At 42.7% G+C, this 23,015-nt stretch overlaps 1 protein-coding gene and 1 pseudogene across 9 annotated transcripts in view; one reads left to right on the top strand and one right to left on the bottom strand.

Moving 5' to 3' along the window:
• The window catches only part of Prtfdc1 (phosphoribosyl transferase domain containing 1), a 112,813-nt gene that overhangs the window by 7,313 nt on the left and 82,485 nt on the right, over window positions 1–23,015 (top strand). For 8 of the 9 annotated variants that reach the window (XR_008215851.1, XR_008215852.1, XM_052728822.1 and 5 more), the window contains exons 2-3: window positions 3,022–3,128; window positions 8,605–8,788. Coding sequence is in view for 7 of the 9 variants with exons in the window: in XM_052728822.1 (XP_052584782.1) it covers window positions 3,022–3,128; window positions 8,605–8,788 (291 nt within the window). In the remaining 2 variants the exon portion in view is untranslated. Of the gene's footprint in view, window positions 1–2,057; window positions 2,153–3,021; window positions 3,129–8,604; window positions 8,789–23,015 lie in introns of those variants that run through there. The other variant, XM_052728820.1, reaches the window with a different exon arrangement.
• Window positions 10,835–10,996, bottom strand: LOC128104890 (uncharacterized; annotated as a pseudogene).

Raw genomic sequence — 23,015 nt, 5'->3', positions numbered from 1 at the left:
ATTAGCGTGAGAGTGGCTTGGGCTCTACCATAAAACATCCTTTCTAAAACCTGAGTCAAAGGGAATTGGTTTTGAGTCCTTCATCCAGAGAAGGGTGGGAGCAGGGTGGAGAATGTCTCAGTACCAGATGGAGTGGCTGGAACAGACTCTAAACCAGCCGCAAAGAGATAAAGACAGAGCATGAGAATGGAAAGTGTGGAAATGTCCCCAAAGAGCCCGAGGTGGAGCCTTTTCTAAAACAGAGCTGCAGGGAACCCCAAGGGAATAGGCTAGAGGATCACAACGTGAGAACAGTCAGCGAGGCTTCCAGGAAGAAGTGAGATTGACCTGAGCTTCCAAGAAGGAGGTGAACTTTGGCATAGAGACGGAGGGAGTAGGAAGAACAGGGCAGTGTGTAAGAGAAATGAATGAAGTCAGAGCTGGAAAGAATGAGGTGTCCTGGAGACCCCCCAGATGCTGCAGGGTTTGAGACCTGCACCATAGAAACATGCCTGGTACTGCAAATACGGCCAAGAACCCATGGTTGGGGAGCTATTAGGCCACAGTATTGAACCTTTTACAATTATTTTTCTAAATGGACATACTATCGAACTGCCCTGTAATTCCTGTCTCTTGGACTAGGCCTGGTGGTGCACACCTTTAATCCCAGCACTCAGGAGGCAGAGGCAGGCAGATCTCTATGAGTTCAAGGCCAGCCTGGGCTACAGAATGAGTTCCAGGACAGCTAGGGCTGTTATACAGAGAAACCCTGCCTCAAAAACCAAAAAACCAAAACAAAACAAAACCAATAAAACAACGAACAAAGAAACAAATCATGTCTCTCTACCCATAGATTAGTGCAGCTCTCAGCTCCCCTTGAGAGGTTTTGGTGCACTGGATGCCCCTTAAAGCAGAGACAAAGTACAGAGAATGAGTGACTGTGGAGTCTGCATCCACAAATAGGACATCTGTATCACCCCCCTTCCCCCTAAGGCTCAGGAACCATCTCAGAAGAGGGAGCAGAAATACAAGGGCCAGAGGTCAGGAAGGACCAGAAGGCAGTATTATCTTTTGCACAAAACAGGACCGCTGCAGTCATGACTGTGGTTGCCTGCACAAGCTCAATCCAGTCAACATTTTAGCTTGGAGAGGAAGGGCTCCTAAGCCCTTAGTTAAGGAACCAGTGACCGCTGATGGCCTTTGGGAGAAGGAGAGTCAGTTTTCTCTCAGGGTACAGCATCTAGTAGATAACACGATCCAGTGGATGAGGCCCCACCCCCATGAGTGTGAGGGCAACACAGATTGTGCTCAGTGGGTTAAGGGGGGAAAAAAGAACAGGAAATTGGGAGAGGTGGTGGGTAGGGAGTCAATCTGAAAGAAGCAAGGAGGAGGAGTTGGGGTGAATACAGTCAAAATACATATGCATATGCAAAATGTTCAAAGACTTAATAAAATATTATATATATATATATGCATATACATGCACAGAATCATGACTAAGCTGGAAACCAATCTGAAGGCAGGGACTAGATGTAGAAATGAGCTAGAAAATCAGGGTGAGTCTGTGTTATAAAAGCCCTCCATGGCTCAAAGCTGGACAGGCTAGTCCAGACAGCATGAAAAACGATTAAAGAAAGAGAGCTATGAAACCTTATACAGAAAGGTTTTCACGTATAGCATTTTTCATTATTGTATCCTTCTTGTTTATGTGAAAGGAAAAGTAACTTTCACCTTCATTTTCTTCCACATCTTGTTATTATTCTAACCAAAAAAAAAAAAAAAAACCCTTGTACATTAAGTTTTAAGCAAGAGAAAGGACTGCTGGCTTGCTATCAGTCTATGTTCTGTGAATAGGCCAGTTTTCTTGGACCACTGCATTCTAACTAAGAAAGGCTGAAGTTCCTTAAAAAGCATATCCTGTTTTAGTCTTTATTGGAATGATGGGGGCACCCAGAAGTCTGGGTCTACTGTGATCCTGGGATATACTTTTTTTTTTTTTAAAGATTTATTTATTTATTATGTATACAGCATATGTGACTGCAGACCAGAAGAGGGCACCAGATCTCATTACAGGTGATTGTGAGCCACCATGTGGTTGCTGGGAATTGAATTCAGGACCTCTGGAAGAGCAGTCAGTGCTCTTAACCTCTGAGCCATCTCTCCAGCCCCATAGGTAAACCTTCCCAGGCAGATGAGGCAATTCACTGTGAATAGAAATGCAGAATATATCATAATACTCTTTATTATACAATTATAAATGTGTATAATATAGTCATAATATTTAAAAATATAGATACAAAGTATGTGCTTACACATACATACTTCTTTTTACAGTGCCAGAGACTGAGTTTAGGACTTCAGACATACTGGACATTCACTCTATTATTGAGCTGCACCAATATAGTCCTTTCATAAACATGATCTTCTACATAATTCCAACAGGTTAGCTCTGAGACATTGAGTTTAGGGGCTGGAGAGATGGCTGGGTAGTTAAGAGCACTTACTGTTCTTGCAGAGGACCCAGGTTTAGTTCCCAGCACCTACATCAAGCAGTTAACATCTGTAACTCCATTCCCAAGGCATCAGATGCTCTCTGGCCTCTGAACTGGCTTTTGAGGATACCTGCATGCACATGGTACACATAAACTCATGCAGGCACACATATAGAAATAAAAATAATAAAATCATTTTTTTAAAAAGACATTAGGTTTGCATTTTTATATTGTATGATGCCAATAATGGAACACACCATTGAGCTTACTACTCCCTTGTTTTATCAGGTTGCATAAATAATAACCTAGTTAGGAGTGGAGTACACTGTTATCTTAGCACTCCCTTGTTCTATCAGACTGCATAAACAAGAACCTCTGACTAAGCTTTTCAGAGCTCGAGGGGAGATATTAATGTATTGAGATGTGCAGACCTAATCTCCCTGTTCAACATTATTCTGTTTTCAAATGACGGGTGTTTTTCTTACTATTTACATTTAAGAAAATAAATTAATCATGAAAAATACCATAACGGAACTACTTTGATTTACAGCTTATGGATAACTGGCCGGGATATGACTTGGATTTATTCACGTATCCACAGCACTATTATGGCGATCTGGAGTGTGTGCTCATCCCTCATGGCATCATAGTGGACAGGTGAGTACTGTGTGGTGGGTCAGCACTGCATCGGGCGGCCCCCTCTTGTGGGACACTTACAGTACTGTTAGAGACTTTTCCTGATGGTAGGGAGAACTTCTATAGGGTAGCAAACTTGAACGCAAGGAGTGTGTGCCTTCACTGAGTGGTGTACGTAGGCATTTATTCAGGAAGATTGGTAAGAAAGATACACACACATAAGCTAATATAAATAATACTCCCTCCCCCCCCACCAAAAAAGCCATGTCCTGTACTTACCATGGAGTAGAGGACCAGAAAGCATGGTTTGCACCTAGAAACATTTGTCTCATGCTTTTCACAGATTTTTGGTTTAACCAGGGGGAGTTAGGAGGTGAACTTTACCTTCACAGGACCCGCTCTGAAAACCCTGACCTTTCCCTGCAACTTTCCTTTCCTTTGGAATAGTGTGTCACTGGCCGGCCAGTCAGCTTGTGTATGATTATGGCCATCCGTGGTAATGTTTTGAGAATAACAGAATGTGCAACTTCAGGCTGTCTGTGGAGAGCACAGGTATTTTCTCTCCCGTTCCAGGTCCTTCATTTCTAGTTCTAGACATTTCCCCTCACTCCTGGTTTTCAAAAGGCTGTCTTTGACTCACTACCATGGATCTGGATTTGTAGATGTAGCCCTGTAACAGAACCGCCTCAGTACCTAAACTACCTTGTAGCTAGAGTTTTCCTGCCTGGCCCACAGTCAGGACAAATCTCTCTCACCTGCCAGTCCCACAGCAGCTCAGACCCGACCAAGTAAACACAGAGACTTATATTGCTTACAAACTGTATGGCCGTGGCAGGCTTCTTGCTAACTGTTCTTACAGCTTAAATTAATCCATTTCCACAAATCTATACCCTGCCACGCAGCTCGTGGCTTACCAGCGTCTTCACATGCTGCTTGTCATCATGGCGGCTGGCAGTGTCTCCCTGACTCAGCCTTCCACTTCCCAGCTTTATTCTCCTCCTTGTCCCGCTTACACTTCCTGCCTGGCCACTGGCCAATCAGTGTTTTATTTATTGACTAATTAGCAACACATTTGCCATACAGAACATCCCACAGCACTACCTAGCCCACTCCTGTACCAAGACTGAATAAGTAAATCTTCACACTCACATGGAAGACCAGGTCCCGGATCAGCGACTCCTCAGAGGCCCAGAACCCAGAGAGAGGAAGACAGTGGAGAGTGAGAAATTGGAGTCCCCAGGCTAACTCTTTCTTCCATCTGTAGTCTATTGTTTTTTAATCTGTTATAGTCTGGTGAGGTTCAATTTCACTCTGTGAACCAAGTCCTTGAAGCATAAGAAATGCTCAAAACTATCCATAGGACGCTTTCCCAGATAATATCTTTCCATCAATCACTGTCAGTAAGGAAAAGGATTTGTCACTCATACAAATTCCTAGATTGTCTAAGATTTCTATTGGCTAAGACTTGTATGTTGTTTGCTGTCTCAACTCATAGTATATCATAAAAACAAGTTCTAGTGTGGAGTTTATCATGGCCTAAGCTGGATTTCCCATGGCAACCACATTTGGTCCTTAAAAAAAGAAAATTTCTGTCAAATAAATTTAGGGAATTATGCAGTTTTCCATAGTGCAAAATCTCATTAGCATATCAAAGATTGGGGGAATTTTGCCCCCCAAAATTGTAATGAAGGCTCTTGACTTAAACAGTTATGTCAACTTAATGTGTGCAAAAAGTAACTTCATTTATTCACTTTTTCATACACCTCACAAGCCATTTCCCCTAGTATCAGTTTGGGAGGCCCTGTGTGTAAACAAATTCTTACTTTCCTCACTTGAATTTTGTGGTTTAGTTAATTGCTCCCTGATTGAAAGCATGATCAAGTCTGAGTGAAAGGACCCTAGCCCTTTCGCTAAACAGTGGAACCAGCCAGTGAACTTGGTAGAGTATGTATTGTTATCTTTTATGTCTAAAAATCCTGCATCAGTGGTTCAGAGTGGGACCCAGGATTTCAGTCCTCACCTTTAAAACAAACATTTGACATATTTTACAGACTGCAGAATTTCAGTCCTCACCTTTAAAACAAACATTTGACATATTTTACAGACTGCGGAATTCACCCATTATGGGGGAATGATTCTATACTACCAGCACATTTTTATGCTTGGGTTCCATCTCCACTACCCAGTCTTGCAATTACATTCACCTACTACTACCAGGCAGTTACTAATCAGCTTTCTTCCCCTGGAAATGTCTCTGAATGTGTCATGGAAATGAAGTCATAAAATATCTAATCATCAATCCAGCAGCCAGTGAACCTTTGGACTTCTAATTCGGACTTGTGAACAGTTTTCGTACAGTTGTGGTATGGGTGGATCTTTTCATTTCTCCTGGATGGGATCCTTGGGGGTAGAATTCTGGACTTCCTGGTGAGTTTCAAGAACTGCAGGTTGTTTACTAAAGAGGCTGTGACCTTTTCCAGCCTCCCTAGTAGTTCAGCAGGACCCCAGTTTTCTCCACATATTTGCTGACATGTTGTATTGTCTGTCCTTTGGATCACAGACATCCTAATAGATGTATAACGATATCTCCCTGTGATTTGAACTTACACTTTCTGAATCATTAGTGTGCTTATCGGCTACCCCTATTCTTTTTCTGTGGGGGTTAAAAGTGTTTATCCAAGCCCTTTGCCAGTTTCTTTGTTTGGTTGTTTGTCTTCCTGTTGAGTTATAAAAGGTATGTGTGTGTGTGTGTGTGTGTGTGTGTGTGTGTGTGTGTGTGTGTGTGTGTGAATATATATATGTGAATATATAATTAGATATATTAGAAACAAATCCTTTATCAGGTTATGATTTATAAATATTTTTTCCAGTCTGTCGGGCTCTGTCATTTTCTTATTGGAATCTTTTGAGAATAATGTATATTCTGCTGTCTAGTGGGGTGCTCTACACATATCAACTGGATCCAGCTTCTTGATGGTTGTTCAATTCAACTTTTCCCTTGTTGATGTTCCAACTGCTGGATCCTCCTGGTAGAGGGGGTGCAGAAGTGTCTGAGTGCAGTGGTGGGTGTGTCTGTTTCTCCTTGTTCTGTCAGTCATCTGGCATCCTTAGGGGAGCATACAGTAAGGATTTTTATGTTTTCTTCAGGAACTGACAGAGATCGCTGAGGAGGCAATGGCCGTCTTTAGTCCTGATCATTTTCCTTACTCTGATACCTATATTCTGATTGAAAGTAAGATAGTTTCTTCAGCTTGCTTTTGATTGGTATTAGCATGTCATGCCCTTCTCTTTCGCTTTAATCTGAGTCTTTATGTTTAAAGTGAGATTTGGGGAGGCGGGGCTGGGGAGATGCTCAGTTGGAAAAGTCCTTGTGCAAGCATGGGGATCTGAGTTTGAGCCCCGGAACCCAGGGAAAAGGCTGGTATGGTAGCCTATGCCCGTCATTCCAGCTCTGGGGAGACAGAGACAGGCAGGCCCTGGGACTTGCAGGGAGCCAGTTTATCCTAACTGGTAAGCTCTAGGACCCACTGAGAGACCCTGTCTCAAAAGTATGATGGACAGCTCCTACAAAATGATACCCTCCTATGAAATTTGACCCTTGGCCTCCAAATGTACATGTACTTGCATAGATACATATACATATATATATATACATATATACGCATGCAAGCACCCCCCCACATACACATGCATATGTGTGCATACACACACACACACACACACACACACATATACACACTGTGGTATGTATGCACACATGTGTGCATATGCTAAATAAATAAATGTAATGAAAAATTTATAAATTTAAATGCCTCTTTGTAAAATCATGCCAGATATCCTGATGTACAATCTTTGCATGATCAAATTTAGATAAACACTACCTGAAAACATAGCTGACATTCTATGTGTGCTTGTATATGAACACTTAGAAAGTGTAATATAGAATCTATACCACATATGTAGAATATAGAGATTATAAAATTGTGTATTCATATATACATAATTCAGTTTGTCTATTTTAATCTAATCCAACTTTAAATGCTAGTATGGATTTTTTTAAGTACATACTTGAGATCCTACCTCTGTCTAAGTTTTTAGCTTTATGTGGGGAGTAGCTATGCCCTTGTAGACATGGAATGAGTAGAAACCTGTGAAGATAGTTCCAGTGAGCTGCCAGGGGCAGGCCAAGGCCTGTTCATTGCCTCCAGGGAACATCCTGCATATTGGATTTCATCCTTTATTACACCTCTTGGTGTTGTATGGGAGCAGCTTTCCCATATGTGGTATGCTCCTTTGGTGAATATATGACTTTGTTGTTGTTTTGGTTACGTTGAACTTGACTTTTCTTCCAGTGTAAGGTGAGAGAATGATTCCCTGTATTAGGATTTCTTTTGCTGTGATAAAACTCCAGGTCCAAAAGCAACTTGGGGAGAAAAGGATTTATTTCACCCTACACTTCCAGGTAACAGTCCATCACTGGGGCAAGTCAGGACAGGAACTCAAACAGGGTGGGAAATTGGAGACAGGAACTGAAGCAGAGAGTACAGAGGAAGGCTGCTTACTGGCTTGCTCCTCATGGCTTGTTCAGCCTGCTTTTAATATAACCCAGGACCAGCTGCTCAGGGATGGCACCGCCCACAGTGATCTGAGCCCTCCTACACCAATCATTAATCTACATAGTACCCCACAGACTTGCCTACAGGCCAATCTAATGGAGGCATTATCTCAATTAAGATTCTCTCTTCCCACATAGGTCTAGGTTTGTATCAAGTAGGCAAGAAAACCAATCAGCACTCTCTCTATTTCTACTTTCTTTGCTATAAAATGAGGATATCACTAAATACCATCAAAACATTTTAAAGTTTAACAAGCAGGTTCTGTAATGAGAGAATGATAGGTGACATGTATGATCGCTAACACTTCACTGTTTACAACATACGGGAGCTGTGATGTCACTGTTAGAAGTATTTTCTGAACACTTCTGTAGGCAGAAGTTTCTGTCCCACCAGAAACTCCCAAATAATTGACTTAGAGGCTTAATATTACTTATAAATGCTCAGCTGGTAGCTCAGGCTTATTACTAACTAGCTCTTACACTTAAATTAACCCATAATTCTTGTGTATGTTTAGCCATGTGGCTTGGTACCTTTTTCTGTACAACATTCTCGTCTTGCTTCCTCCGCATCTGGCTGGTGACTCCTGACTCTGCCCTTCCTCTTTCCAGCACTCTTAGTTTGGTTGCCCCACCTATACTTCCTGCCTGACTACTGGCCAATTGGTGTTTTATTAAACCAATTCAAGTTACAAATCTTCTCAGTGTACAAGAGGATTATTCCACAGCCCACTTTGTTTTCCCCTTAACAGAACTTATCTGCCTGAAGCTTTCTGTTTCCTGAACTTCTCTCTATATTCACCTGAGTGATCTGATCTGTATAAAACATTCATACTGTTTATTAGTTGCACCTTAATGTATCTTTTATTTCTTACTTTTTTTCAGAATTGAGCGGCTGGCTAAAGATATAATGAAAGACATAGGCTACCATGATATTCTGGTCCTGTGTGTGCTGAAAGGAGGTTACAAATTCTGTGCTGATCTTGTAGAACACCTTAAGAACATCAGCCGAAATTCAGATCGATTTGTCTCTATGAAGGTGGACTTCATCAGACTAAAAAGTTACAAGGTAAGTCATTACATGTTCTATTTTTATTGCGTAATTATTAGAACTCACAATTCCTTAGTACAAAAGAACTAGTAAAGTTATAAAAATGAAGAGTCTTATGTCTAAACACTGAAATGAAAATGAAGAGTATAGTTTTTGTTATTGCTGGTTTTTTTGGGTTTTTTTGTTTTTCCAAAACAGAGTTTCTCTATGTAGCCCTGGTTATCCTGGAACTCACTCTTAGACCAGGCTCACCTCAAACCCAGAGATCCACCTGCCTTTGCCTTCTGAGTGCTGGGATTAAAGGTGTGCACCGCCACCCCCAGCGTGAGTATAATTTTTTTAATGTACAAGAATACAGCGACAATTATAAGAATTTAAACAACATTCTTGTATTTTCATATATGTGGAAAGACTCTTTGAGAATGATGTCTGCTGGATATTTACTGGAGTTGCCCCCTCCAAACTCTGCCCCTCAGAAAGCCTGCCAAACAACAGCCCCTCCCCTCAGAAAGCCCACCAAGAGTTAGCCCCTCCTTAGGGCTGCTCAAGACCATACCTGCAGACTACTTAAGACCTGGCCATGGTATTTGCCATGTGATTCCTCTTCTACCCTCCTGAGGGTCACCCAGGAGAGTTACTTTGCTCTGTTCATTAAACCTGGATTTATCAATTCGGTTTGATTGGCTTATTACATCAGTGGTGGTGGATATACAATAACCGGCGGTTCAAAACTTATCACCCGTATTTGTCCATGTGAATAAAGATGATGGTTAGTGTGAAGAAAGTCCAGTGAAGACCGAAGTGCTTTCATGCTCAGTGTTATTCTTGGTCCTGGAGCCCTGTGGGAGAGAATCCGACCCTGTGGGGAGACTTGGTTCTCTGTAGTCATCATCTGAGGTGGAGAAGGGAAGTCTGAAGGGGATGTCAATGTGAGGAGACCAGGCTGCATGCATGGGATCTTCCACAGAAGCTCCTCCACCAGCCTATGATGGCTTCCTGGCCACCTCTTGATGGAATTGATACCAGTAGTTTTCCAAACACACTCTTGACTTAGTCTCTTTTCACCATAATGTTAGTTGTGTGATGCTCATTATTTAACGGCCAATAAGTCACTAAAGCTGACATGCTATTTATTAAGAAACTCCTTTGGTCGAAACCATGACAGTATTTTCATTGACTAAGCACATTTGAATTCTATAGTCAATTTTAAGTGGCTTCCTATTAGTACATACCCACACCATCACAAACTGAATGGCAGAAACCAAGACAGTTAGGGTTTTTATTGTTGTGATAAAACACCTTGACCAGAAACAACAAGCAGAGGAAAGTATTTATTTCACCTTACAACTCTCAGGCTATACTCCATCAATGAGGAAAGTCAGGGCAGGAACTGAGGCAGGAACCTGGAGGCAGGAATTTAAGCAGAGACTCGGAGGGATGCTGTTTACTGGCTTGCTTGACATGACCATGGTGGGTGTGGTGCTGCCCCTACTGAGGTGGGCTCTCCCACATCAATCACCAATGGGAAAAATGCATTGCAGACTTGCCCACAGGCCAATCTTAGAAAGACTTTTTTTTTTATCAGTTAAGAGTCTCTCTCTTCCTAGCATGTGTCAAGTTGACATAAAAATAGCCAGCACAGCCATCTTGAGGATGTGCCTGGAATTCTGCCTACATTTTCATGTGACACTTTCCAGGTGCTTCAGGTCTAGGGTAGCTTCAGTTGGGTTAAGGTGCATCTTCTGAATTCCTGAATCTCCCAGGGTACAGTGAAGATGCTTTTGTTTTTACGTGGGTATCCTTACCTGCTTGGTGGGTTCTGTGCTCTCATAAAAGCACTCCTCTCTACCTTCCTTTTACCTTGGATTAAATAGCCATCCTTCCATCTGAACAAGATTTTTCTCATTCACTTGGCCCAGTCTTCACTGTGTTGTCCTAGCATATAAAAATAAAATCCGCTGGGCGGTGGTGGCGCACGCCTTTAATCCCAGCACTCGGGAGGCAGAGCCAGGCGGATCTCTGTGAGTTTGAGGCCAGCCTGGGCTACCAAGTGAGTTCCAGGAAAGGCGCAAAGCTACACAGAGAAACCCTGTCTCGAAAAACCAAAAAAAAAAAAAAAAAAATCCTTTCTTTGAAGAGTAAAAGGGAGTTTTATTGAGGTTCATTTATATGCAGAAGCACTTATTTCTTTTACACTTGATCTTAGCCAAAAGGCCGAGAAGCGATTCACTTATTTCTTTTAATTTATAGTTCTATTCATTTTCAACAACACCTCTCACCATGTAGGAATCTGCAATCCATTTTCCTTATCACTCTGCCTGCCTTTTTGTTCTTTGCACTAAGTGCTTCTCCTGAACCCCAGGGCCCTGGAAGCTACACTAGGCTTTCTCTTCTGAGAACTCTCTTTCCAGCATCTTTCATATGTGCCTCACTGTTTGCCTTTTTTTAAATTATTTTTTTCAAAGGAAGTTAGCAACTCCTTGATTTTTTTCCATTATCTTACTGTTTTGATTACATCAAGATATGCTTTTATGGTTTTTGCGTCCTTCTTGAGGTTTGCTTTTAAGATGAAGATTTAGTTCAGAGGTTTAGGATATTTCTCATTGTCTACTACAAACGTGATGATGTAAGCTTTCCTTTCAGAACATTTTTAGCTGTGTCTCATAGATTTTGATATGTTGCTTTAACGTTCAGACTATTTTCTGTTATGGTCCGTGAGAAGGCCCATAAAAGACTACCAGTCATGTATGCAATCAACAAGAACATTTAATAAAAAAATTTTAGCGTGCTGGGGTCAAACCATCCAACAAACTGGCAAATGGCGACCCCAAGAGAAGCTCAAAGGCTCCTTTTAAGCAGGATGAGGGGAATTCCACTTGTGGTTAAGTGTACTTTGAAGTGATTGGGTATAGACCCTTATTGGTACAGGAATCATTTTATGATTAGCTCATGACATCTGGTCAGCAACTGTGGTTGCAGTGTCAGGGCTCTGTTTGCTGTGTCGGGAGTCTGTTTGACTGAAAATAGCAAGAACAGTTCCTGTTTGTGGCCAGGTAGGACCCTGATTGGCTACTAGACTGGACATACTTCCTGAAGGTCTGATTGAAGCCAGACATGAGTCAACATAGGATGACGGGATAATATGGGGCAGAAGTCTTAGCAAACTTGCCCCTGGAAAACAAACAGACAAACAAAACAACAACAAAAAAAACTGGCCTTGTTAGGGTCTATCCTATTATAAGAGGGGACAGTCACTTTGTTTTCTAGTTTCTGTTCTGACTTCCTCTGTCTTTTTTTTTTCTCCTTTATTTATTTATTTATTTATTTATTTATTTATTTATTTACTTACTTACTTACTTACTTACTTACTTACTTACTTGCTTATTTTTAATGCAACACAGGGTGGCCTGGAACTCATGATCTCCCTGCCTCTGCCTCTTCAGCATATCTGTGTGCCACCATGACCGGCAGGACTTCCTCTTTCATTTGTTGGTTATTTTATGTTTGATTTTCAACCACCTGCAGGAGGTTTCCAGAGACTTTTGTATTATTTCTGATTTAATTCTGTTGCAGAACTCAGACTCTGTAATCATTCTATCCTTTTGAATTTTTTGAGGCTTGGTCTTCTATCTTGCCAACAGTGTTGTGTTCCATGCCATGTTAACCTATGCTGGGCTTTTTCTAATGTTTTGGAGCCTTTTCACTATTTACCCTCTAAATATCCTCTCTCTGTTTTCCCCAGGCTCCCACCTAGAGGCCGACATTCTACCTCTTAAATGCCATGCCAAGCCATGCTTATACGACACGACCACAGGGAAAAGTGTTCATTTCTAAAACAGAGGCGTTGTGTTCATTAGCACTGCGCCTAGGCAGACGTTTTTTTAATTGCCACATTATTTCTTGTGGATGGGGATGCTGTGGTTCTCACCCAGGGCTCCCGGGGAGAAGGGAGGCAGCACCTGACATCATCTCTTCACCGCTGACATCCAGGCTCACTCACTGTGTCTCTTTGTTTCTGCCCTTTACCTGAGGTCCTTTCAAGCCCAGCTGTGATGTCTCTTCTCTTCTAGCCAAATATGTCTCCTCTTGTCCATCACCAAGGTAACACAAATCATCTCCCGAGCCATTACCTCATGTAACAGTCTGCCTGCTCACTCAGGCAAGATATCCCTCTAATTACATAGCATCCAACATGGAGGGGAAAGCCAGAATCATAGTCTGGCCCATGGCATGAGCAATTCTCCACCCATGGCACACACGCCGTCCCCATTCAGAGATGTTTCAGCCGCTAGGTCAGACTGGAACTGGTCATCCCCTTACACGACTGAGTTCTTTCAGCACGCCTGAGGGCGGAGGTCAGTGAAAACAAAACGCTAGTAAATGAGGAGGAGGGATCAGCTCACATTCCTCTGAGGGTCTCTGGTGCTTCCCCACTCCTCCACACCTATACCCAGGGCTCACACTGCTTGAAAACATCTCTGCCATAACGTGAGTCTGACTGCACCTCCACAGCTCATGTTTCGATGTCTTTCCCGGGCTGGTGGTGTGGGAGGCTGTGGGCCCTTGCTGGAGAAAGGAGGCCACTGGGGTTGGGGTCATGCTTTGAAGATTGCAGTCTGGGCCTAGCTCCTGTCTGGCTCTCTCTGCTTCCTGGTTTGCTGTGATGAGAGCGGCCTGTGCCACATGCTCCAGGTGACTGACTCCTCTACACCTTGGGGACTGAGGAGTCCCTGGGCCACACATCCTTCTTCCTACGTTTCTGTCAAGTATTGTGGTCATAATGACAACAACCTCCCCCATTCTGTTAATCACTCTGAAAATGCCCTCACATCCATGCCCACAGATGGCCCTCCTAGATGATTCTAAATGCTGTTAAGTGGGAAGTGAAGACCAACCACCCCACCTTCTATCCTGTTATGTGATGAAAACTAGGATAAATTATGTGTGAGACTGAACGACAATGAGGAGTCAGTATTCTTGACCTTTAGAGCCCAGGGCAGGAGCCATTTCCACCTGTATCCTAGGAAAACAAGGATAGGATTCTGAGGATAGCAAGAGGAAAGTTCCTTTCTCTCTTCCCAGTCCTCAGCCTCCATAGGCCATGTCAGGGGTACTCTTCCCAAGGATGCCCCATTGGACCTCCTGTGGGACAGACGGCTCTAAACATCTCAGGGATCTAGGCAGTCAGACATGTCTCTGTCCTTATACTGGATTTTACAGAAGACATGAAATGAATTTGCATGAATGGTAGCAGTCTAGAGACCAATGGCTTAGAAATTAGCATAAGACTGATGTTTGTTTGTTTTTTTACTATTTTTAAAGATCTATTTATTTTTGTATTTTATGTATATGAGTGCTCTACTTGCCTGTATGCCTGCATGATGGAAGAGGGCATCAGATCTCATTACAGATGGTTATGAGCCACCATGTGGGTGCTGGGAATTGAACTCAGAACCTCTGGAAGAGCAGCCAGTACCCTTAACTATTGAACCATCTCTCCAGTCTGAGACTGATATATTATGGGCTGGCGAATATTCCTGTTCTTTAATGGAAGGAGGGGCCCTGGCAACCTGAATTCCCTAACAGTGTGAAGCCTCCTTCCTCCCTGAGTCCAGCCTATGCATTTCCTCTCCAATCCTTCCTCTGTCTTTCTCCTGATGCTCCGTTCTCACTTCAAGGCAGTCATATCTCATCTAACCCGATCAGAAGTCCTGCTAGGGTTCCCTCACACCTTCCATCGAGGAGGTGAGTTAAGTCACACACTGTCCCAAGCCAGGACACAGTAGAAACGGTGTTAAAATCTAACCCCAGCTGTCTCTCAAGCCCTTGTCCATTGTAGCATACAAACATTTCCCTCAGAATTCCCCAGGGTTTTCCCAGAGAACTTCACTGTTTTATAAGCTATTGATGTGTTTGCTAAGATTTTAGGGAATCAGTTACGTTTTCTTCTTAAAATATACACAAGAGAAATATTAAGTATGTGTAAATAATTGTCATCGTTAAGTAACAATCAAATCTGAAAATCTTGCATGAGAGAAAAGAAATTACATGTATGACATCCCCTATGCACACATATGGCTATGCTCAGTGGCTTGTCCTGTTATATTGACAAAATGTATGTTACTATTCACCATTTACTTTATTTAACAAGAAATCAAATGGATTACCTCTCCCAGTAGTTGACATGCCTGTGGGTCTGTACAACTCAGCTGCTAGAACCCAAAGGCACATTATGTCTTCTGACCATCTATGTTCTGCTGTAGCTTTACACATTTAATTTTTTTATGTGTTTTATTCTTCTTAAACTACTTATACTCCAGCACATGTGCATTCACAGGGAGAAAATGACCATGGCAGTTTTATGGAATACTGTGGATTCCATAAAAGTCCTTCTCTTACTGGCCTCTAAAAGTGCTAGGGGAAATGGACTCTGAAAAGCGTTTTAAGTGCTCAGTGGTGCTCACAAAAAGGCTAGGAATATTCAGGGTCCAAAATGAAAAGCCTGATATCAGAATGTAAACAGAAGCGAGGCAGAAGCGAGGCTGGGGTAGAAGTGTGTCAGTTTGGACAGTCTGCTTTTAACACTCATGTAGAGGCAAATGAAAAAGTCTTGGATTCAAATAAAATTGGAAGCTGAGGGAGACCTCCCTCTAATATGCCAGAGTCCTCAGCAATGCATACATATCCTTGATGAGAACCCACCTTTCAGTAATGGGAGACCCCCAAAGCTAGTTTTTCTCTCTTGACTGGGTTTAGAAGAGAGTGAAATCTTTTCCTGCATAATATTTTGGTGTATGTGGTTCTGGTGATCAAACCTAGGTTGTCACAAATGGTAGGCAAGCACACTACCACACAGCCTCTTGTGTGATGTTTAAACATGAATCTGCAAAACACATAGCTTGAATTTTTAGCTTATCTCACCCCTGTAGTTTCAGAAACACCATTCTAAGACCTGAATTTTAAAACTGATCTCAGTCCATGATGTCTTCACGTTGCCTGATAAAAGCTACTTCAAAACCTCTCTGCAGGGAGTACCCCAATCTAGGGAAGATTCCTATCAATAAACTCTTATTTAACCTAAATGCAGGCTGTGTAGGAGGCCTTTTGAAGTACCTGTTCTAAGGGGTTAAGGCAGACAATTGGGAGATTTGGGAGCACTTGCAGGCAAATGTTGTTAGGTGCCAGGAAAATGCATTTCCAACCAGCCTTTTTCCATGAGGGTGTGATATTTGCCAAACTTGTCTCTTTTTTTCTTAAATGTCTTAAAGGTTCATCAACTTACACATAAGCCAGTGTGAAGGTGTAGCCCTCAGAGTCAGTCGCTTTTCCTTCAATTTGGTTAGCTTACCTGTGAGCACAGAAAGTATCCCAGCTTCAAGGCTTTACAGCTCCAGGAGGGATGCTATTTAAACAGGCTTGACTTCCCCCACACCGACAGCCCCCTGCCCTGCCAGTTCTTTGACTACACTGTGCTTTGTATTAGTTCATAATTCTCGTGTGGAGGCAACATCAAGAGAAAGAAAAAAATGGAAGATAAAACACAACCCAAAATGTAACCACAGTGAGATCAACCACACAGGGCTATGAGCCCCTGGGAAGCTGGCATCCGTATTAAAGAGGCACATTGAAGCTGAAGGCTGGCCACAGACCTATTCCCAGGAAGGTAAAGAAAAGCTAGCATCTGTTTCCCCCCCTCTTGTTGGCACAGCTGAGAACAAAGGTTTAAGTCAGTCCTTGGTAATCCATGCTGGTGAGCATGAGAAGGTTGGATAAAGCAGAAACAGCATCCCAGTATCTCAGTGTTAGTAATCCTCACTTTGTCCTGGACCAGGCCTTTTGCTGAACTGGTTTTGTTCCTTTCTTTCTATAAGAGTCTATTAGTTACACAAAATAAATGGTTTCATTGTGACATTTTCCCACCTATATAATATACTTTGTTAATTCTCTCTCTGTCTCTGTGTCTCTGTCTGTCTGTCTGTCTCTCTCTCTTTCTCTCTCTCTATTCTGCTGACCCTCATATAAGAAAATTAATTTTTTTTTGGCAGTGGGAAATTTGTCTTTCCTGGGGTGAGGAAACAGGACTCCAGTACTTTAAAGAGTCCCTTTTCTGCAGAAGAGTCCCCTAGCTCTTAGCGATGTTGGATCTGTTCAAAGTTCTTATACACATGTATGCACACACAAAGAGCTAAATTAAAGGATGAGGAAGGTAACCTAAAACAGAAGGGTCAATGAAAGACAAATAAAAAAGGTCTAAAATGTTTCATTAAATCTAAGGCATCATTGGTTGTCAACGACACCTCTCTTTCTGTTCTATCAAGAAGAAAAATAAAGGTACTGCAAAATTAAGCCATGACATGGGCATAACATGCATTGTTGAAATGCATCCTGATTTTGGAGGTAGTAAAATGTGAAAAAAATATGCAACTTGGAATTGATTTTTTTTAAATGTAATAGTTCTCTCCTCCACCCTTTTAGCAATATCATTGCCAAGTATTTGACTAAATGAAATATTATGAGAAACATTGTCTCTACTCTGATTCTTCCCAAATCTTGGGTCCTGTAACATTGATCTAGAGACCTATTCAATAAATAATGTACCACGGATAGGCATAGTTTGGATCAAGCCACATAAAAACCTTAAACTTAATAGGAAGTAGGTGTGAACGCCCATGCTTCATGACTGTGAGGCTCTTGAACAAAGATGCTGAGTTGTGGCTGCGCTCAGCTGCATCCAGAAGCAGTGAGTCTGGTCCACCTGCCTTTTTCTTCAACTTCTGGCTCTTTTGTTGTCGTTGTTGTTCCAAGACTTTTTAAAATGTGCATGTGTGTTTTGTCTCCATGTGTGTGTCACCACATGTGCCTAGTGCCTGTAGAGACCAGAACACGGTGTTGGATCCTCTGAAACTAGAGTTACAGGCAGTTGTGAGCTGCTCTATGGGTTCTGGGAATCAAACCCGGGTCCTCTAGAAGAGCAGCCAGTGCTCCTCACTGCTGAGCCATCTCTCCAGGCCCTGACTTCTGGACCATGAGATATATTTACTCCTGGATTTCAGCACGCATGGTTGAAGAACCTTCAGTGCAGCACATATCTGGCAAGGCTACTTTGAGATTTCCACCAAGTCAGAGGCTTTTGTTGCTGGTTTTCTTTAAAGCAAAATGCCAGTCTGTTCAATGAGTGTTAGTTTTATTGTTATTTACACTCTTTTAATAAATGCATGTAGATTTTTATGAATGTGCACTCTTTTTAAAAGACTTTTTTTTTTTTTTTTTTGGTTTTTCGAGACAGAGTGTCTCATGTAGTTTTGGTGCCTGTCCTGGATCTCCCTCTGTAGACCAGGATGGCCTCGAACTCTGGCTCTGCTGCCTGAGTGCTGGGATTAAAGGCGTGCACCACCACTGCCTGGCTTAGAAGACTTCTTATTATATTTTTATTTATCGTGTGTGTGTGTGTGTGTGTGTGTGTGTGTGTGTGTGTGTGTGTGTAAGTCAGAGGACAACTTGCAGGAGTCACTTCTCTCCTTCCACCACTTGGGTTCTGGGAATTGAACCTGGCACTTCAGGCTTGGTGACAGGTGCCTTTAGACACTGAGCCATCTCGCTGGCACTGTTAATATGCATTCTTTACATTCAAATTTAGTTTCATATTGAGTCTGACTTCCCTGATGAAAATCAAAAAGTGGGAGAGCAAGTAAAAGAGTAATGCAGGATGAGGTTACTAAATTATACAGGCAACTGAGTTTAGTGAAAGTCTTCTGAGGATAGAGCTATTGCCTACATCAGCGAGAGAAATCTAGTCACTGCTGAACCCAGAGAGGTAGAAGACCTGGGTTTGGAGTTTGGCATTGTGGCTGTAGAAACGAGCTGAGTGTAGGCCACAGTCCTGGGAAGTAAGCAGACATATCCATCAGCCTGTGCAAGTGAGTAACTACACATAAAACCCAATTCACTGAGCATTTCTGGGTGACCACCATTCTGTGCTATGTATGTGTTAACTCATTAAACTTTCACAGGTCGGGCCCCTGCCCACCAGCCACCCATCAAGTCAGGGATACTTATAGTGCCTTTGCAGGCAAGCCTGTTGAGGTCAGCTGTGGTTGTGTTCCCAAGGCCTCCTTCTGGAAAGTGAAGTTATGCTTGATTCCAGACCCACAGCTTGTAATCACAGCTTGGCTTCTGGCTTAATTAGGGTTTCATCACAGTGAAGAGACACCATGACCATGGCAACTCTTATAAAGGAAAACATTTAATTGCGCCTGGCTTATAGTTCAGAGGATTTAGTCCCCATTTTCATCTTGGAGGGAAGCATGGTTGCACACAGGCACACATGGTCCTGAAGACGTAGCTGAGAGTTCTACATCCAGATCCCGATCCACAGAGAGTGAAAAGAGACTGTGACACATCTTCTCCAACAAGGCCACACCTACTCCAACAAGGCCACACCTACTCCAACAAGGCCACACCTACTCCAAGGCCACACCTTCTCCAACAAGGCCACACCTACTCCAACAAGGCCACACCTTCTCCAACAAGGCCACACCTTCTCCAACAAGGCCACACCTACTCCAAGGCCACACCTACTCCAACAAGGCCACACCTTCTCCAACAAGGCCACACCTTCTCCAACAAGGCCACACCTACTCCAAGGCCACACCTACTCCAACAAGGCCACACCACCTAGTAGTGCAACTCCCTATGGTCCTACAGGGACCATTTTTATTCAAACTACCACATCTTCATCTTGGAGCATCTCTCTGTACTCTCTTAGGTGTATTGAGTGAACTGATCAAGAGACCTGGATGTAGGAAATAAAACATAGCACAAAGCAAAACATACAGTGAGAACTGAATCCTGAGAACCAGGCGGAAAGGTCAAAGCCAGCCAGAGAGGCACAATACTGGCACCTGGTCCTGGGTTCTGCTTGCCTGCCTAGCAAGTGAAGTGACCCCACCCCACCTAAGGTCCAGCTTTATCTTAGTGATTCTGTAGCACTGTGCCAGAAGGTAAGGCAGGAAAAGGGTACCTTAATTATTAGGAAAGGGCTGCAGAACCTTGAAACCAGGTAGGGCCTGACTCAACAGGGAGTGTGTATGCTACAAGTATTGTTCCCATGATGCCTCTGGGATTCAGTACATTTCCTGCATCTGTACTCTTCATTTGAGATTCAAAAGCATGCTGGTCCTATGGAACTTAAGCATGCCATAAATACACTGAGTATGTATGTTCACTCTTACTTATTTGTATCTGATTTGTCTCAAAAGGGTTATATGGTAATATTGTGTTCCCCAAAATATTGTGCACCCTAATAAACTTATCTGGGGTCAGAGAAAAGAACAGCCACTAGATACAGAGGCCAGAAAATCGTGGCACACACACCTTTAATCCTAGCATTCAAAGGCAGAGATCCATTTGGATCTCTGTGAGTTCAAAGCCACACTGGAAACAGCCAGGCATGGTGACTCATGCCTTTAATCCCAGGAAGTGATGGTAGAAAGCAGAAAGGTATTTAAGGCCTGAGGACCAGGAACTAGGCTGGTTAAGCTTTTAGGCTTTTGAGCAGCAGTTCAGCTGAGATCCATTCAGATGAGGACACAGAGGTTTCCAGTCTGAGGAAACAGGATCAGCTGAGGAATTGGCAAGGTGAGGTAGCTGTGGCTTGTTCTGCTTCTCTGATCTTTCAGTGTTCACCCCAATACCTGGCTCCAGGTTTGTTCTTATTAATAAGACCACTTAAGATTCATGCTACAGGGTTATAACAATGTGGTAATTTGTTACAACCAAGTAACACCTAATTTCCTGCACAAAAATAATTACAGGCAATAAACTAATTTTCCCTTATAAGTTAGGCTGTTCTTACCAGTATTTGGTAACTGATGTTGAAGACCATAATAGTCATTATAAATTTGTATGTTCCATATTATTTTATGAGACTATGGGGACTTTGTCAGCAGTTTTTACAGAAATAATTTGGTTTAAGAAGAGGAAAATATAAACACAATCAGACATATAATAAAACAGCTTAGACAATTTCAACAGGAATGGTGTCTCTTTAAAATCTTTCATGGTGGTCACTGTTTGAATTTAAGGCCCCATTTCTTTTAGTTTTTTTATCTTTGATTTTATGTGTATGGGTATTTTGTCTACATCTGTGTCTGTGCTCCACGTGTGTGCCTGGTGACCACAGAGGTCAGAAGAAGGCATTGGATCCTTGGAACTGGAGTTAGAAATGGTGTGAGCCATCCTGTACGTGCTAATATAAAACCCAGGTCTTTCAGAGAAGCAATCAGTACACTGAGCCACGGAGCCATCTCTTCAGTCCCCTTCTTCCTTCCTCTTTTCAATTGCAGCATATATTTCTTTTATGGCCTGAGCTTTGCTAAGGACAATCCTAGCACATTGAAATGTTAAGGATTCATAACTTTCACGGACGAGAATTATTTAGTTTTGTTAATTAAGTCTCTATTCCCCAACAGCATAGTTTGCAAATCGTCAGTCTACCTAGCATTTTTTTTCTCCACATCAATAGAAACAGTACTGAAAAAAGATAGTGACAGATTAGAAAATCATGCCATGAAAACAGGATGATTGCCAGGAAGGAAAAGGGTTCCACATATTTCCAGAGCCTGCAGCTCGTACCACCGCAGGGAGCCACAGCAGGCCTGACTCAGGAAAAGCAGTTGCAGGGACCAGAGGCTCCAGTGACTCAGCTGTGCCTTCACTGACAAAGTTGCTACAGCCCAGAGCAGTGGTTCTCACCCTCTGGGTCGCAACCCCTGTGACAACCCTCTGGCTCCAAAAATTATTTACATTACAATCCATAACAGTAGCAAAATCACACTTATGAAGTAGCAATAAAAGTAATTTTTTTGGTTGATGGTTAGCATAACATGAGGAATTGTATTAAAGGGTCACAGCATTTGCAAGGTTGAGAACCACTGGTCTAGAGGGAAGTGTTGGGTACATGACACCAGAAGGTCACTGCTGACCAACTGGAGTGTGCTGGTGGTGGTGGCTCTCACCTTTAATGCCAGCATTCTGGAGGCAGAGGCAGGTGGATCTCTGAGTTCAAGACCAGCCAGCCTGGTCTACAGAGTGAGTTCCAGGACAACCAGAGCCACATAGAGAAACCCTGTCTTAAAAAACAAAATGAAACAAAATAAAACAAAAGAACCCCAGGAGTGGGCTTCCCTGACCTGTAAAGCCTACCTCTGGCTGAGTAGAGAGAATACTGTATTTAGGACAGCTAAAAGGCCATGGTGCATTTCTAAAACATTTGGGCCCCAGCACTCCCCTCACCCCCCAAAATCAAAACAGCCAACTACGGAATCTAAGACATGAAAATGTATGATGTTATCTTTCCTCATATTGTAATTTTTAAGATTAAAATTTCTCTTTAGATGAATTAACTAATTGAGTAGTCTGTGTTAGTACTAAGGATGCAAATCAGGCCCAAGAAGACACACACTCTTATCGAGCTCCAGCTCCAGCTCTGGAAATGGCTTTTGGACACCTGCACATTTCCACCCATCTCAGAGCCCAGGTCTCTTAGGAAGCGGCATTCCTCCCAACGCTTCTCTTAACCGCCTGTAACATGTTACACTGCAGGCAGGCAAATGATCGACTGCAGGAGAGACACATCGCAGTTCCTGTCTCTTCTTAAGACAAAATCAACCTACAAATCAATTGCACAAATGGTGGTTTCGTTTCACTCTCCTGTGGATCTGGGGGTTGAACCCAGGGTCTAGTACCTGCTAGGCAAACACCTTCTTAGTTAGCCTTTTATTCCTGTGACAAACACCATGACTGAAAGTAACTTGAGAGGAGAGCGTTTATTTCATCTTCGAGCGATATGATGAGCTCTTCATACCCCTGAGGGAAGACAGGGCAGGAACCTGGAGTCTAGAGCGGAGACAGAAGCCATGGAGAAGAGCTGCTTACTGGCTTGCTCCCCATGGCTTGCTCAGAATGCTTTCTTTTACTGCATGTGATCACTTTTCCAGGAGTGTCACTGCCCACAGCGAACGAGGCCCCACATCAACCACAAATCAAGAAAATGCACCACAGACCTCTCACTGGTAATCTCAGAGAGGCATTTTCTCAGTTGACTTCTTCCATGATGTCTCTAGCTTATGTCAAGTTGATACAACAACCAGGACAGCCACATCTAGAGCCCTCTAGGACAGATCAGTTTGGGCTAGAAAAAAAGGATGCATCGTAACATTCTTAAAAGTTAGAATTGTTAATAATT

This window comes from Peromyscus californicus, unplaced genomic scaffold (genome assembly GCF_007827085.1).
Source record: "Peromyscus californicus insignis strain IS unplaced genomic scaffold, ASM782708v3 Scaffold_8__1_contigs__length_139910024, whole genome shotgun sequence".
NCBI lineage: Eukaryota > Metazoa > Chordata > Mammalia > Rodentia > Cricetidae > Peromyscus > Peromyscus californicus.
Note: the sequence above shows the minus strand (reverse complement) of the source record. Positions and strands in the feature narration are given on the sequence as shown.